The sequence below is a fragment of the Peromyscus californicus genome, unplaced genomic scaffold (assembly GCF_007827085.1).
Source record: "Peromyscus californicus insignis strain IS unplaced genomic scaffold, ASM782708v3 Scaffold_13__1_contigs__length_99412109, whole genome shotgun sequence".
NCBI lineage: Eukaryota > Metazoa > Chordata > Mammalia > Rodentia > Cricetidae > Peromyscus > Peromyscus californicus.
Genome location: NW_026294424.1, coordinates 28,019,543 through 28,033,472, shown reverse-complemented (window position 1 = coordinate 28,033,472; position 13,930 = coordinate 28,019,543). Strand labels below are relative to the sequence as shown.

Genomic DNA, 13,930 nt, shown 5'->3' with positions numbered 1-13,930 from the left:
GGTTGGAGGTATAAAAATAAAGAAAAATAACCTTCCTATCTAAAATCTGTCTTTCTGCGTGTGTCCCTTAGACCCTGGCTAGGCAATGGCCCAACAGAATGGACATCACCAGAAGTTTGCTAGACATCCCAAATTGTAGGTGCCTGTCCTTGAATCAGAATTTACATTTAAAAAAATCCCCCAGATAATTTGAGTGTTTATTAAAATTTTAAAGTTTATCTATAAAACAAACCAAAGTATCTTCAAGTTGGTCATAATTTCTATTTTCTGATGTTTTAGAAGGCAGCCTTTAATTTTTGGAGGCTATTCCTTATACTTCCATGAGTTTCTGAACGTACTCAATGTAAGCCTCATGATACAAATACAAGGGGATGCTATGATTATAAATGCCATGCTATATGGAAATAAAAATCAAGACAGTGTCTTCTATGAGTAATCTAGACAGTCACTGTTTTTTTTCCCCTATCTCATCACCTCAGTAATTTTATGTAATACAGGATCGCTTTTACATATGCTGTTCAACACCCAAGACAGACTAGACCATGTCTTCCTGTTCTGAGTAAAGAAGGCAGGGAGCATCAATTGCCTAAGTGGAGACAGTAGCAGAAGGTAAGCAGGCCACTGCAAGGCACCTAGATGATACTGTCAGCACTGCATTGAATTCGGATTGCAAAATCCAGCTTTCTTCGTTGATGATCAAGTCCATGTGAGCCCGCCTCTGGTCTTGTCTTCCTATCCCCAGTAGTCAACAAACTAATATTATGACACAGTACAAATTATTTATCTTGAAGGTCATTTTCTTTTCCTGAGATGGGGTCTGACACCATATAGCTCTGGCTGTCCTGGAACTTGCTATGTAGACCAGGCTGGCCCAGAGCTAACAGAGATCCACCTGCCTCAGCCTCCGGAGGGCTGGGATTAAAGGTGTGTGCCCTTGCACCTAACACCATTAATTTTTCTAAACATGAACAACGTCTAGGAAAGCGAACAGTTCCATTTGGAACCAACAGGCCTGTCTGTACGTTCCCAGTACCTGAGTTCTCTCTTTAAACTAACTCTAATATGCCACACCCTGTGACAGTCAACGTATGTGACATGATACCTGTGTTAGTTAAAAATGTAAAAGTTAGCATTGGCAGCCCAGGAAACTAACTTACTTGTGACATATTTGAATGTCATTTTTCAGTTTTTGTCCAAAGGCTCTGAGTATCTACACCTTAATTAAATTTAATTTGGCCTTCATGTAGAGTGTTAGTTCACATATTCACTTCATTGTACACATCAACTCGAAGCCCATCATTTCCACCTTTCAACTCTAGCCCCATGAAGACATTTCCAAGCAGGAGAAGATGTCTCCATTGATTTATGGAGCTACTGCCTCAACTGGGCAACCAATCTTTCCGTATAACTATAACCCAGAACAACCTGACTGAAACATATAAATTCCACATACACTTAAAAATATTATTGTCTGTAATTTAATATAGCCGAATGTTTCTAAGCTTACAGCCTTGCATGCAGAAGCAATTTTTCAAGCATTAATACTTAAATGGGTCATAGATACCACATCTGTCATTCTGTCCTGAAGTCTATGAGGCAAAACCAAGACTATGCTGGCCTATTGATTTTTCTAGCATTTGCTTTAATTTACTTAACCATTGAGAAATCCATCAGTACATAAAGGGCAACTGTCCATTACTGTCTCATTTGCAGACATTCCTTCCCCTCATTTTTGGTAAATATTTCCCTTCAATTGCTATGTGTTTACAGTGTAAAAATGAATTAGGAAAGTGCGCACACCTGTTTCTGTTCAGTAACGGCTGCACTGAGGTATATGTAACGTGCTTAAAGATAGAATAAATATCTAGACATTATTACATCTGTGTGCAAAGGGTGGTAAATTAGATCCTAATTACATTAACAGGGATTCTGCCTCCCAGCTTAAATTTTACATGAGCACTCTGCGAAGCTGCAAAGGCTCTGCTGTGGTTTCTTTATGAGCTGGTGATTACAGCTACTTCCTATGCGGTCACTAAATATTCTGTTTACAAATAAATGAAGAAGCTTAGAGCCAACTTGCCAGGGTAATAATCTATTTTTTGCTCCCCCTCCCTTGCCTTAACAAACCCTCTCCACACACGCATGGCAACAATCAGGAGCCCTGCCTTCATCTAATTACTCCATCACATAATTTCACAAATTGCCTTGTCACTAGGGAGCCAAGTGCAAAACACGCTCACAGTGGGATCTCAGGCAGCAGCTTCCATTTACTACTCATTCCTTGTTAAATTAAACATGGGAACACCAGTTGTATGAAAGAAGTCAAAAAGAATGCTTGCAAATGAGCCAGACACGTATAGCTCCTGTTTACCATTTCACCAAATATGTGGCTGGCAACAGGCATCTCGAGCGAGAGGATCCACTCGCCTAACCCAGGTTTGTTTCCATGTAGCTTGTCCTAGTCACCAAAAGGCTGGGAACAGATGGGCTTATCCAGAAAGGAAACTCCGTCACCGACCAGCAGAAACATGGGCACCTTGGAAAGACGTGATCTCCTCCAACCCCTCTCTTCATTATCCCTTCTGCTTCGTGAGATGGCTGCCCCTGATCGCCAGGAGGGAGTGCATCTGTAGTAGATGAACGACTCTAAGTCCTTTGAAGGTATAAACAGCACGCCACAGATCTGTTCTGGCTAGAAAGACAGACCCAAATGCCACTAATCTTCAAAAATCCTCAAAAACAAAGTTCATCAATCACGTTCGCCACGCAGTATTAGGTGTTTCCCTTTTAAGCACTAATGCTGCACATGTTTCTGAAACACATCAAGATAAATGCGCCTTCATCACAGGACAGATGTGGGTGGAAGGAAAGAGTGTACAGCCAGTGACATTACTAGAGGGAGTGAACCTGAGGTTACGCTCCTGGAAGCTGACATTTTTATATCAACAACTAAACACAGCCACTGGTAATTAAAGGTATTGCTTTGTGACTCAAGAGCCAGCGGGGTCAGGTACCGTTTTCCATCACAAACCAGTCCTTTATGCATGTAGATTTGCCAGCATTATCTGCACAGGGAGAAGGAGACATTAACAGCAGCTGTCTCTCTGCTTTTACACTGAACATTCTATTCATACAGACAGGTGGAGTAATTTAAAAGCCAATGCGGTGCAATTTCAATGTGACTAATGTCACTGCTGACTAAAATGCCACCATTACCACTGTTTATGGAAACATTACTAAAATTACATTTTATTCATAAGAATTTTAGGATTCTGGTTATTACTAGCTTTAAAATGATCAGCCCTCGGTGTCATACCCCAGAGCAGCAGCTTAATTCTCCAGGGTTTAAGCAGCCTTCTCTGCTGAGAAACGACAGTTGGAGTGTAGATTCAAGAGTAATCGGGACTGCATAAGCAGTTCCTTCTATCTCCATAAAGCAAATTAAAGGCATAGCTCTTTGGCGTCCTGACCGTGTGTCAGGCAAAAAGAAAAAAAGTCTTCAAGGAGCTGAATTCTCTGTTAGAGGGTTAGGTAGGATCTGCATGAGAGAAGATAGAGTCTTTTCCCCCAAACCACCCTCAGCCATGGGAAGAAGGAAAGATGAGCAGTTAAACTGTGTTTAAAATCTGAAATTCTAAAAATCCATAAATTATGAAGATTGTCATAAACTATCTTGAGAGAGCCTTGTCTCCTCATCAGGGTAAGTATGTGTGGGAGACAATCCAGGAAAGAAAGAACCATCCATGACCCATAGTCACCAGGAACCATCACACTACACTTATAAAGTCTTGTGCCAAATTCCCTGACTCATATTTTTATGTAAAAATATACTAATTAGTTATCTATGACACGAGGTTATATTTACACCTTTGAACTCCCACAATGCAACAGTGCAGTTTGATTTGACTTGTGTTTGAGAGGGAACTCGGTTGAACAGCATAGAAATTCGCATCAGGAGATCCTAACCCAAGCTCAGTGAGTGACCTGAGACAAGTCTCCTGCCACCTCTCAGTACTGTCGCTGAGTCCAGTGCCCATGGAAAACGTCCCACTATAAATCCCCACAAGATATGCATTAGAATTTATTCAGACCGTTGACCAATTATTTCTTCAGCTGCTTAAAAGACAAAGTGATCTAATGCCAAAATAATCAATAAAGCAACACCATGAAGGGAAGAGGGAAGGGACAATCCTCCCCCCCCCCCCCCCCCCCCCGTTGCTGTTTTTAAGTGAAGTCATTTCTGTGGAGTTCCTCCCCTGTAACATTTGGAATGTCAGAATTATTCCTAAACTGTTGTAAGCTGGCCTGGATGATTTTTGTGGGTTTTTTTTAGAATGAGTGTTTACATGAACAGATGACCTTCCTGGCCTCTGGGTTTCTCCAGAACTTCCTAAGACACCAAATTCTCAGGGTCATTTTTGTCTTAGGACAATGAAAGCTCTTGGGTGGTTCAGGGACTCCAGGAACAATAAAATAACAGCTGACCACTAAGATACAGAGACTCAAACAGCAGATTCCAACAAGGGTTAAGTTGGGATAAATTGCCTTACTCCTTTTTTCTGAAGCGATAATGCCGAGACATTCACATCCAAGTAGTTAGCAAAAATCTCTATTAACATTATTTCAGTTAATATAAAAGCAGGTCATTTGTATCTCCTTTAACTGTCAACTAACTTAGGGTGTTAACGTTTATGCGCATCAAAGTTATGTAAAGGCCTGTCTTTAGATAACACATCTTGTATTGGAAGCCATGGCCACTGTGCAGTAGTTGCTGAGTGGGGACATTGAGCTATACCTCCAGAAAGTGAGGGCTGAAGGGGCTTTGAAATGTCAGAAGGTTTCATTGCATAACCCCTCCAGCCCCAGAGGTTCTCCACTGGCCTATAAGAGTCTGAGGATCCCAAATGAGTTCTTCAGAATTCCTTTCCTGTTTTGCTGGGTGTTGCTTTGAGGTTCCGGTAGGAGTAGGGAATGGGGGAGGGTTGCTGCTGTTGTGTGGATTTGGGGCTTTGTGTTTTTGAAAAGCTGAGGGTTGAACCTAGGTCCTTGTCTATGCCCAGCAGATTCCTTACCACTGAGATCCTTCCCCAGCAGGTGAATTTTTTGAGAGCTGGTCTGGCTGTGCAGCTCATTCAGGCTAGCCTCAAATCTTCTATCCTCCTGCCTCAGCCTCCGGCTACTGGGATTGCAAGCATGAGCCACCATCTCTGGCTGTACTGTGGGCTTGACACTGAGACCAGGCCTGAGACCCTACACTCAGAGATGCCCGTGTTAGAAGCAATCATTTTGGTGGAAAGCTAAACAATCATTCGTTACATTACTCAGTTGGAGCGTCAGTAAAATAAAGTTTGCAACCTCAAGTCATTTGGTATAACTCTAGTAAGCTTCGGTCATGATGAAGAGGGCTTGTAACCCAAAAAATAAGCCTTTATAATATGGTTTCCATAATTTGGTTGGCTGTTGGCACGGGCTGTGTGACAGCTATTATTGGATGCCAACTTCATACACCTGGGAGGAAGGAATCTCAATTGAAGAACAGCCTCCATCAGCTTGGCCTGTGGACATATCTGCAGATATTTCCTTGATTGCTAATGAATGTAGGATGGCCCAGCCCACTGAAGGTGATACCATCCTTATACAGGTAGGCCTGAGCTGTATTAGAAAGGTAACTAAGCATAAACCCAAGAATAAGCCAGGAAGCAACACTCCTCTCTGGCCTCTGCTTCAGTTCCTGCCTCCACATTCCTGCCTTGAGTTCCTGCCTTGACTTCCATCTGTGAAGAACTTTTCCTCCCCAGGTTGCTTTTGGGTTGTGGTCTTTATTCTCAGCAATAGATATAAACAGGTTGACAAACAGAAATGGAGAAATTAGGTAATTGAACATGATTATTTAAAAAACTCAAAGAAGCAAAATGAGTCACTTTTCCTCATGACTGGTAGTATGGCAAGGTTTGAGATTTTATCCTGCAGAAAAATGCACATACAACTATATTACAAAAATAAACATGTGTATACAGTCATAGTCACAGATTGAGGTATGAAGAGGATGTTACCAGTTATGTCAAATGCAGCATTCTAATTTGTGACATATAGTTTTACTTCTTTCCAAACAACCCAAAGTAATCTAAAGCAAAGCATAACAAAAGTTACCTTTCGAAAACAAAACCAACCAGTGTTGCCCTTAGTTGAATCTCTATTCTTTGGGGCAAAGTACCTTCCAGGAATCTTATCTTTTCTGTTCGCTTTGTTTGTTAGTTGGTCAGACCTCCTTGAGACAGGTTCTCCCAATGTAGCCCAGGATGGCCCATACTCTCTAGTAGTCCAGGCTCCCCTCGGACTTTCAATGCTCTTGTCCCTGTCTGTGGAATACTGAAGTCCTTGGATTATGGCTTCTGTGACCGCTGCTGGCTTCTAGAACTCTCAAGCCCTGAGAAACTAATGAGTTGGGCTTATATAAAACAGAATTCCTAAAGACTAGATTGAGTTATTTTAGAAAAAAAAAAAGATAGAATCACACATGGACATGTGGTATCCCAATTTAAATTTAATTTCTCTAAAAGCTAAATTGAGGAGGAGTGGTTGCATGCATATTCATTGACCAAGTTTAATATTTTATTTTAGAAAACATATTGTCATTAATTGGAATAAAAAAGCAGCCATGTTGCTGACGTGGGCTTTGAAGTCTGAACGATGGCTAGAGTTCAATCATGTGCATAGCCACAAGCAGCCTAACAACGTGAGCTCACGTGGACACTTGATTTAAACTAAATCTTTATCTAATTAGCCCCAATTAACAGTACATCAGAGGGGTTGGGGGTGTGGCTCAATGGTAAGAGCACTTTTCTGGCTTTACCATGTGCTGGCCCTGGGTTTGAGTCCTAGAATCCAGGAAGGAAAAGTGTTTGCCAAGAAACCAGATATCATGTGTTCCTTTCTTAGCTTCGGGAATGAAAGGAAATTTTAGAAATATTGCTAGCCAGACCCTACAAAAAGTCGCCCAGAGAAGGGACAAGCGTCGGTGAAATCCGTGGCCCGCCTGACAACAAATGTCCCGTCGCAGCTGGAAATGAGCAGGGGACACCCTCCTACAGGAGCCCTGTGTACCTGTTGGGAAGGTGCACTTGGGCTTTCACTTTTGATTGTTTTTCCTTTTCTGTCTCCTCATCAGCAGCCCATAATTACCCCAGGTCAAAGGGGCGCAGCCAGGAGTGGGCAAGAGAGAACAGGCAACGGGAAGAGGTGGGGAGAGGCTGGGGGAGGGCTCTGCCGGGTCACTAATGGCCTCCGGGGCAAGAACTTGAAGACGGGACTGTGCTTCCCCTTTGATCTTCTAATTCACAATGATCATTAGTATTAACTCCAATTCTTCTGGGTGAAGAACTCCAGCTGTAGCCTTTTCAGTTTACCTGACCTAAGAAAATTCATCACCCATCCATTAGGATTTCAGTAACTCCCTAAGCAAAAGAAAGCAGTTGCCCCAGAATCTGTTAGCCCCCCATTCTATCTTCGTGACTGAACAGAGTTTATATGATGCATACCACAGAATAATTAGGGCATTCCCATTCCTCCAATAATTAAATAATCCATTCCATTTTCCTCCTGAGACAGATGATTCCCACTTGGATGAGAAACAGTCAGGGTTCTTATGTAATCAGAGGTGGAATATGATGCCTTTAAAGCAGCAGCCATCTCTTGAGATTTGCCGCCTGAGCCTGAGTTAGTGCCCGCAGAACCTAGCTCTGGTCAGAGGAAGGGCAAGTCTACGGGAAAAGGAATGACCGCAAAGATGCGCTTCTGTGTTGAAAAGACTTGGTCTTAAATGTGGCCCATGGACATCTGGAAGGAAAAGCTCTCACTCCTCCCTACTAGTGTTGAAGTATAGCAGTTTAATATCTGCAGATAATACATGATGGTTCATATCTGTAATCCCAGCACTTGGGAGGCTGAGGCAGGAGGATTGCTGCAAGTTGTAAAAAGAAAATTAAAACTCTGGGTTACAGATATGACTCTGTAGTAGGGGGCTGGCTTAGCCCAAGGCAAGGTTTCACCCAAGGTTTCACCCAGACATCACAGACAGACAGACAGATACACACACACACATACACACACGTATGCACACACACACACACACACACACACACACACACACACACACACACACACATCCTATGTAACTGCTATAACTACAAACCACTTCCTTTGGCCAGGCTCATAAGAATGAAAGTGGTCTGAGGTTGGTTTAGACCATATTGCTGCAGTTCTTCGTATTACCATGACTGACATCTCAAGCAAGCTTTAACAAATACAGATGACCTGCCTCTCTGCCTTCTAAAAACTGCCCTACTTCCTTCAGAGCTGGTACGACAGGCTAAGAATAGTCACTGATATGAAATAAAAATGTGAGGAGAAAAGAAAATGTCACCAAAAGCTCCCTGTGTGGATACTGACCTCCCTGCGGACCCCTCTCTTACCTTGATCAACAGAATCAGCCATAGGGACATCAATTAGAACTTTCCCACTGCAACAACTAATTGAAGTGTTTAGAGATCGGTACTTCCAGAACTGTTAGCAAGACTCTGACACTGAGATCCTCCAATGGACCTTGTTATCAAGATCAGAACCAATGGACAACATCTGTCTCTTCTAGAGCAATCAATTCCCAGTCCAATTCCATTTGCTCCATGCGTAGAGTGGCGGCCCCGCAGGGCACTTTTCATCTAATAGTGTTTCTATGGAAACACCACTCTCAACCTGGAAGATTCTACAAGCCCTCTCACTGGCTGTATCCACATGAGAGGAAAGTCTTATAAATCAGAAATTGAGGCATGAATTTGGCCACACACATATGAAAAGAATTTTCGAGGCTAGATGTTCACACACACACACACACACACACACACACACACACACACACACACACACACAAATAAATGAAGGAAACAAACACACATAGAAAACACGTGTCTTTTACTCAGAAACAGCGTTGGTAAGACTTAACCTGAGGGGATCCTCAGATCAGTGGAAGGACTAGGAGTCGGGAAGACTGGCTGCCAGTTAAAGCCAAGCATTGGCCTTTGAAAGCTTTCTCCACCTGGGTCTGTATCTCCAAGATCTCCACTTCCTCCCAGCTTTCAGGATGCCTGGGCCACACAGAGGCTCCAAGCAGAAAAACACAGTCACTTCACATTCTAAATAAGACCCTCATTAACCACTTTTCTATCTAGATTATATTTTTAAAATGCGCTGTGATCAGGCAGGGAAACAAAAGAAGAAAAAAGGCTCTTGGTCTTAACCTGAAACGTTGTATTTAGTACTTTTCCTTAGTCCAGGAGTCCCCTGACATATCTCTATAACACAGTGTAGTAAACAAAAATGTAGACTGCCAAGCACATGCAAGGGAAGTCCCCAAACACAGCAGGCTGTTTACTGTGAGGGTATGTCCTGGAGGAGGGGAAATACCTTGAGGTGACCTAAGTCCCAAACCGAGTCTGACTCATGAAGATATCAAGTAGTTTGTAAGTGTGTGCGATGGTTTGTGTTCAGGCAGACACAAGCATCTCCATCAATAAATGCTTCTATGTCCTTTCCTCTTCGCTCTCATTAACCATCTAAATCTTGTCCCTCATCCTCTTCTCTCGCAGGGAACCGTTCCTTTTAAGAGATTTTCCCTACTTAGCGACACTGACAAACGTTCAGGAAGTCTAAGCTGGGGGATTGACCGCACTGAAAAGTCTGCTCACTCCATAGTCACCCCCGCTTTAGACTCGTCTCCTTCACTCTTGTGTTTACTCTACACAGGAATGCGCAGGTTAGAGGACTAGAGTCCGGGAGTCCAAGAAGCAGCCATTAGCTCTCTGGACTAGTAACATGGAGTGCTGATTAAATCTACCTGTGGCTAACTAAATACCAAGGCAGTTTCCTTCCCTTGCAGCTGGGTACAAAGCCTTTTCTATGCCTTTGACACACAAATGCTTGAAAGCCTTTTCAGCTTTTAAACTGAATAAATTCAAAAGAAGGATCAGTCCATTTATTTTAAAAGAATGGGAGGGGGAAAAAAAACCTTAGCCACTTACTTCCTACAAGGTGTTCCAGGTTTTAGACTATGCCTTTTGGTATTTAAGAAAATTTCACTTACAATTTGCTAATAAATGGTCATTGCTATTTTTAATTAGCCAGAGTTTCAATCGCTCTTTTATATAGAGCAAGATTTCCAAATGGAGTTTTCAGATAAATTATATCAATCACGTAGAAATGACATCATCGTTTACAATGTGTGACAGTCTTCCTAAGGAAGTGTCCTTAAAGAGATACTCCTCTAGAAGTAAAGTTACCATAGGCTCAGTATTAACGTGTAGCGATACTCTTTCAAATCGACAGTTTTTTCCATAGAATTTACTGGAATCAACTCCTGACTGTGAGTCTGCTTAAGTTTCCCAGACATTCCTTCTGTAAGGATAACAAAAGAAGGTAAGGGCATTTCTTGAAAATGGAAATCCATTTGTTCTTTCCATTACTGGGACGGTGGGAGGATGTTCACCGGGGAAGGAAAGGGGCGAAAAATCCCACATCCCTTAGCTTTGCCTTAAGATGATGTCATCAGAGTAACTAACTGGCTTTTGAGAAATCGCTATGATCGGTATTTCTATATGAGTAGATGGCACTGGAGTGGGTCAGGGTGTGGAAGTCCCCAGTAGAAACTTCAATGCAACTTCCACAGACATTCATAGAAAGCCCCAGAAGCCTGGAGCGGGGACTTCCCTTCCAGGACAGTGACCCAGGCCTCCAGAAACCACACAGCGCGTGAGTAATTTCCATTACAATTGTCCCGGTAACACACAGCTCAGATAAGCCTTGTGCTTTAGGTAAAACTGTGCTATTAGGAAGGATTTGGTGTCTGACTTCTGTTTCTTTTAGACAGTACCACTCTCTGCAAGGTTCTTCACAAGGGTACAACCTGGGAAAACTGGCAGGTGAGTTACGTAGCTCGGCCCTGACTCTCCTGATTCTGTCTGAACCAATATTTGATTATATTTTATTCAGGGCCATCTCAGCATCAAGCCTCCCCCGAGCTCCTTCTCTAGCCGAGACGGGAGCTGGGGCTATTTCTTTCTCCTGTTAAGACATGAAATAGCAGTAGTGTGGTTGGAAGTTCAGGGCCATCCTGTTTGCGCTCCTACTGCAGAGCAGGCCGTCTGGTTGGCTCTCAGGACGAACTCGAAGCATCCCTGCATGAGCACCCTGACGGATGGCCACCTCTTCTCTAATGGATGCTTTCCTCATAGGCCCTGGACACCACAGTCCTCCCTTCTAGTTCAACAGTGGTGGACAATCATCAGTTGGTAAGGTACACAAGGCAGATCACAAAACATTTACCTAAATGCAATGAATTTCAGATAAGTAATGACCAGGGTCAGACTTAAAGGAAACCCAACATGTTGTCAAAATCATGGTGTGGAAAACCAGCAGCCTCCACTCCTAACCATCTCATGGACTTTACTCACAGCGCTCAACACTGTCTAGACCGCGTTTCGGACCATGGACAATTCAGATGAAAGAAGAGAAAACTATTGTTTTCGGTTGTTGCTAGTGCTCTCAACTTTGATTTTATTTACCGGGCTGAAGAATATGGATTGATTTCTATCCAGAGCAGCAGAATTAACGTTGCCTTCAGATACTGCTGGGCACAGCCCTTTAGACCAGAACCACTCATGAGGAATATGGCTGGAAGAGTGGGCAGGGATGAGAGTTACCGGGCTCTGGGCTTCCATGTTTAGGGGGAAAGGCCTTTGAGAAAAGTAACCTAAGTTTAAAATAGTAAGTCTATTGAAGCCAAAGTCACAAATTTATAACCTCCATTCATCTATGTAGCTCTATTTTAACCTGTCCATATTCATCCATAATATCGAAAATGCCCTGGTCAATAATTTTACTGATTTTCAGAATATTATTTTATCCATAACTTTTCATTTTGGCTTCTTTCTTAAATGTCATTAAATCCACATACACTTACAAAATATCCACCAAAATATTGTGATTATAAATATTTTGAGCATGAAATTCATTCAGAACAATACCAAACCAAACAAATCCCCTGTTGGCATAAAGCCCTGAGTCTCCAGTTTCTCACATCTCCAGAATTCCTGCAGTGAAAATAGCAGTACTCACACAGACAATATAAACTGCTACTCTGCTTGAAGAGTCCCAGGGGACTGCACAGGAAGAGCTGGCTCTATATTGCTGTTTTCCTTTACAGTTCTAAATGCAGGGACAACTTTCACTGGGGGGCTCTGACTCACTGCACTGTCATAATGGAAGGGTCCATTCAAGCTACTGGACAGCAAATTGCATGATCATCTTGCCATCAAAATATAGTTGACAATTTTTCAGACCATTCGCTACAGAGGTCCATTAAAGCACTCACTACAGATATCATCTATGGGGTGGGTTCTACTTTCTTCTTAGAAAGCTTAGTTACTAACTCGAGTAATTCAGAATCACTTTGAAAAGCAATGTCATTAATATACATTCTTAAAATCACAAGTACTCAGGGATTACCAAGCCTTATAACTTACGAAAATTAACAAAATTACAATCGTGAACTTCACATGAAGCTCCTGATTTAGGGTCTGGGTCTAGGAAGTAAGTGTCAGCCCTTGGTTAAACACTGGGAACACAGTGATGCATGAAGTCCAGGGGGATCATTTTTCTCTATCAAAACTGGTTCATTGTCCATATTTAGTTTACATATGTCATTTAGAGTCCACTTACTGTTAGATGCTGGAACAGCCACGCCCTCATGATATTGGTGGCTACTTTGGGAAAGATGCCACGCTTTTTGTGACGCTTTTTGTCCTTATCAGGGTCATCATCGTCACCTGTGCTGGGGGAAGCTACACTGTTGTCCAAGCCATCACCTGCAAACATAGTGAATCAAATTTTGACTGATGCTACCTTAACACACTTTATTCAAATAGAATGCCTTTGGATACAAACAAAACCAAAAGAGCAGTTAAATGATTACTAGTTTCTTCGGTACTTTAATTTTATTCCAAGACAAAGAGAAAGAACAAGGTCTCAGCTCAAAAATAATCACGTCTAAAAAAGAAAAATGTCTTCCATAGATCAGTACGAAATGCAAAAGGAATGGAGGGAAACAGCCCTCTCTGGAGTGGCTTTGTTGCCATGGTAACTATTCCAATGTGTGTAACACCTCTACTGGGGAGTTCCGTGTGGTGGCACTGTTACTGGGGATCTCTGCCTGGGTATTTGAACTCCATATACAGTCACTGACGTCAATTGGTGAGACAATGCATTTAATACAGCAGCTACTGCCACAGGTGATCTATCTTAAGATTGGTAGGATGGAGAAATGCAGGCAATCCATCACATAAGCAATTTGCCATAGAATGCTTCAAAGGAGATATAAAATTTTTCTTAGTGTAGCATCAAGTTTGGTACGGGAAAATCCCTGACATATTTTTTAATTCAAAAATAATTACTATTGAAATAAAATAAAAGTAATGCTAGAATTGTACTGCACTAATAATCTGGGCAGTTTCTAAAATGTCTTCTTAAAGTATTGCACACTGAGATGTCTCCTGGTAACATATTTCTAATGGATCCTATTTTTCTGCTGGTTTTGTTATAAACACTTGAATTGTTTATTTTAGGAAATATTTCAGCTCTGTGACTCAACAAAATGACAATACAGCTTTCCTTTAATAATCCCATACTTGGCAACATGAGAAAAAGAGTGTTACTCATATAATCACAGGAACAAAAGTAAGTCACAAGATCTAAATTAGAAATACCTATTTCTGAACCTTGCCGGAAAGTCGAAGGACAAACGACACTGGACTAAACCCGCTACACAGATGAGTGGCTGTGCTCTGACACATCATCTTCTCACCAGGGAGCTACCTGAGGCCCT

At 42.1% G+C, this 13,930-nt stretch overlaps 1 protein-coding gene across 4 annotated transcripts in view; it reads right to left on the bottom strand.

Annotated features, from left to right (window-relative positions):
* The window catches only part of Meis1 (Meis homeobox 1), a 143,327-nt gene that overhangs the window by 48,933 nt on the left and 80,464 nt on the right, over positions 1–13,930 (bottom strand). For 3 of the 4 annotated variants that reach the window (XM_052734764.1, XM_052734762.1, XM_052734763.1), the window contains one exon: positions 12,769–12,914. The exons of the other annotated variant lie outside the window; for it this stretch is intronic. In XM_052734764.1, the coding sequence (XP_052590724.1) occupies positions 12,769–12,914 (146 nt within the window). The remainder of the gene's footprint in view (positions 1–12,768; positions 12,915–13,930) is intronic. 4 annotated transcript variants of the gene reach the window in all.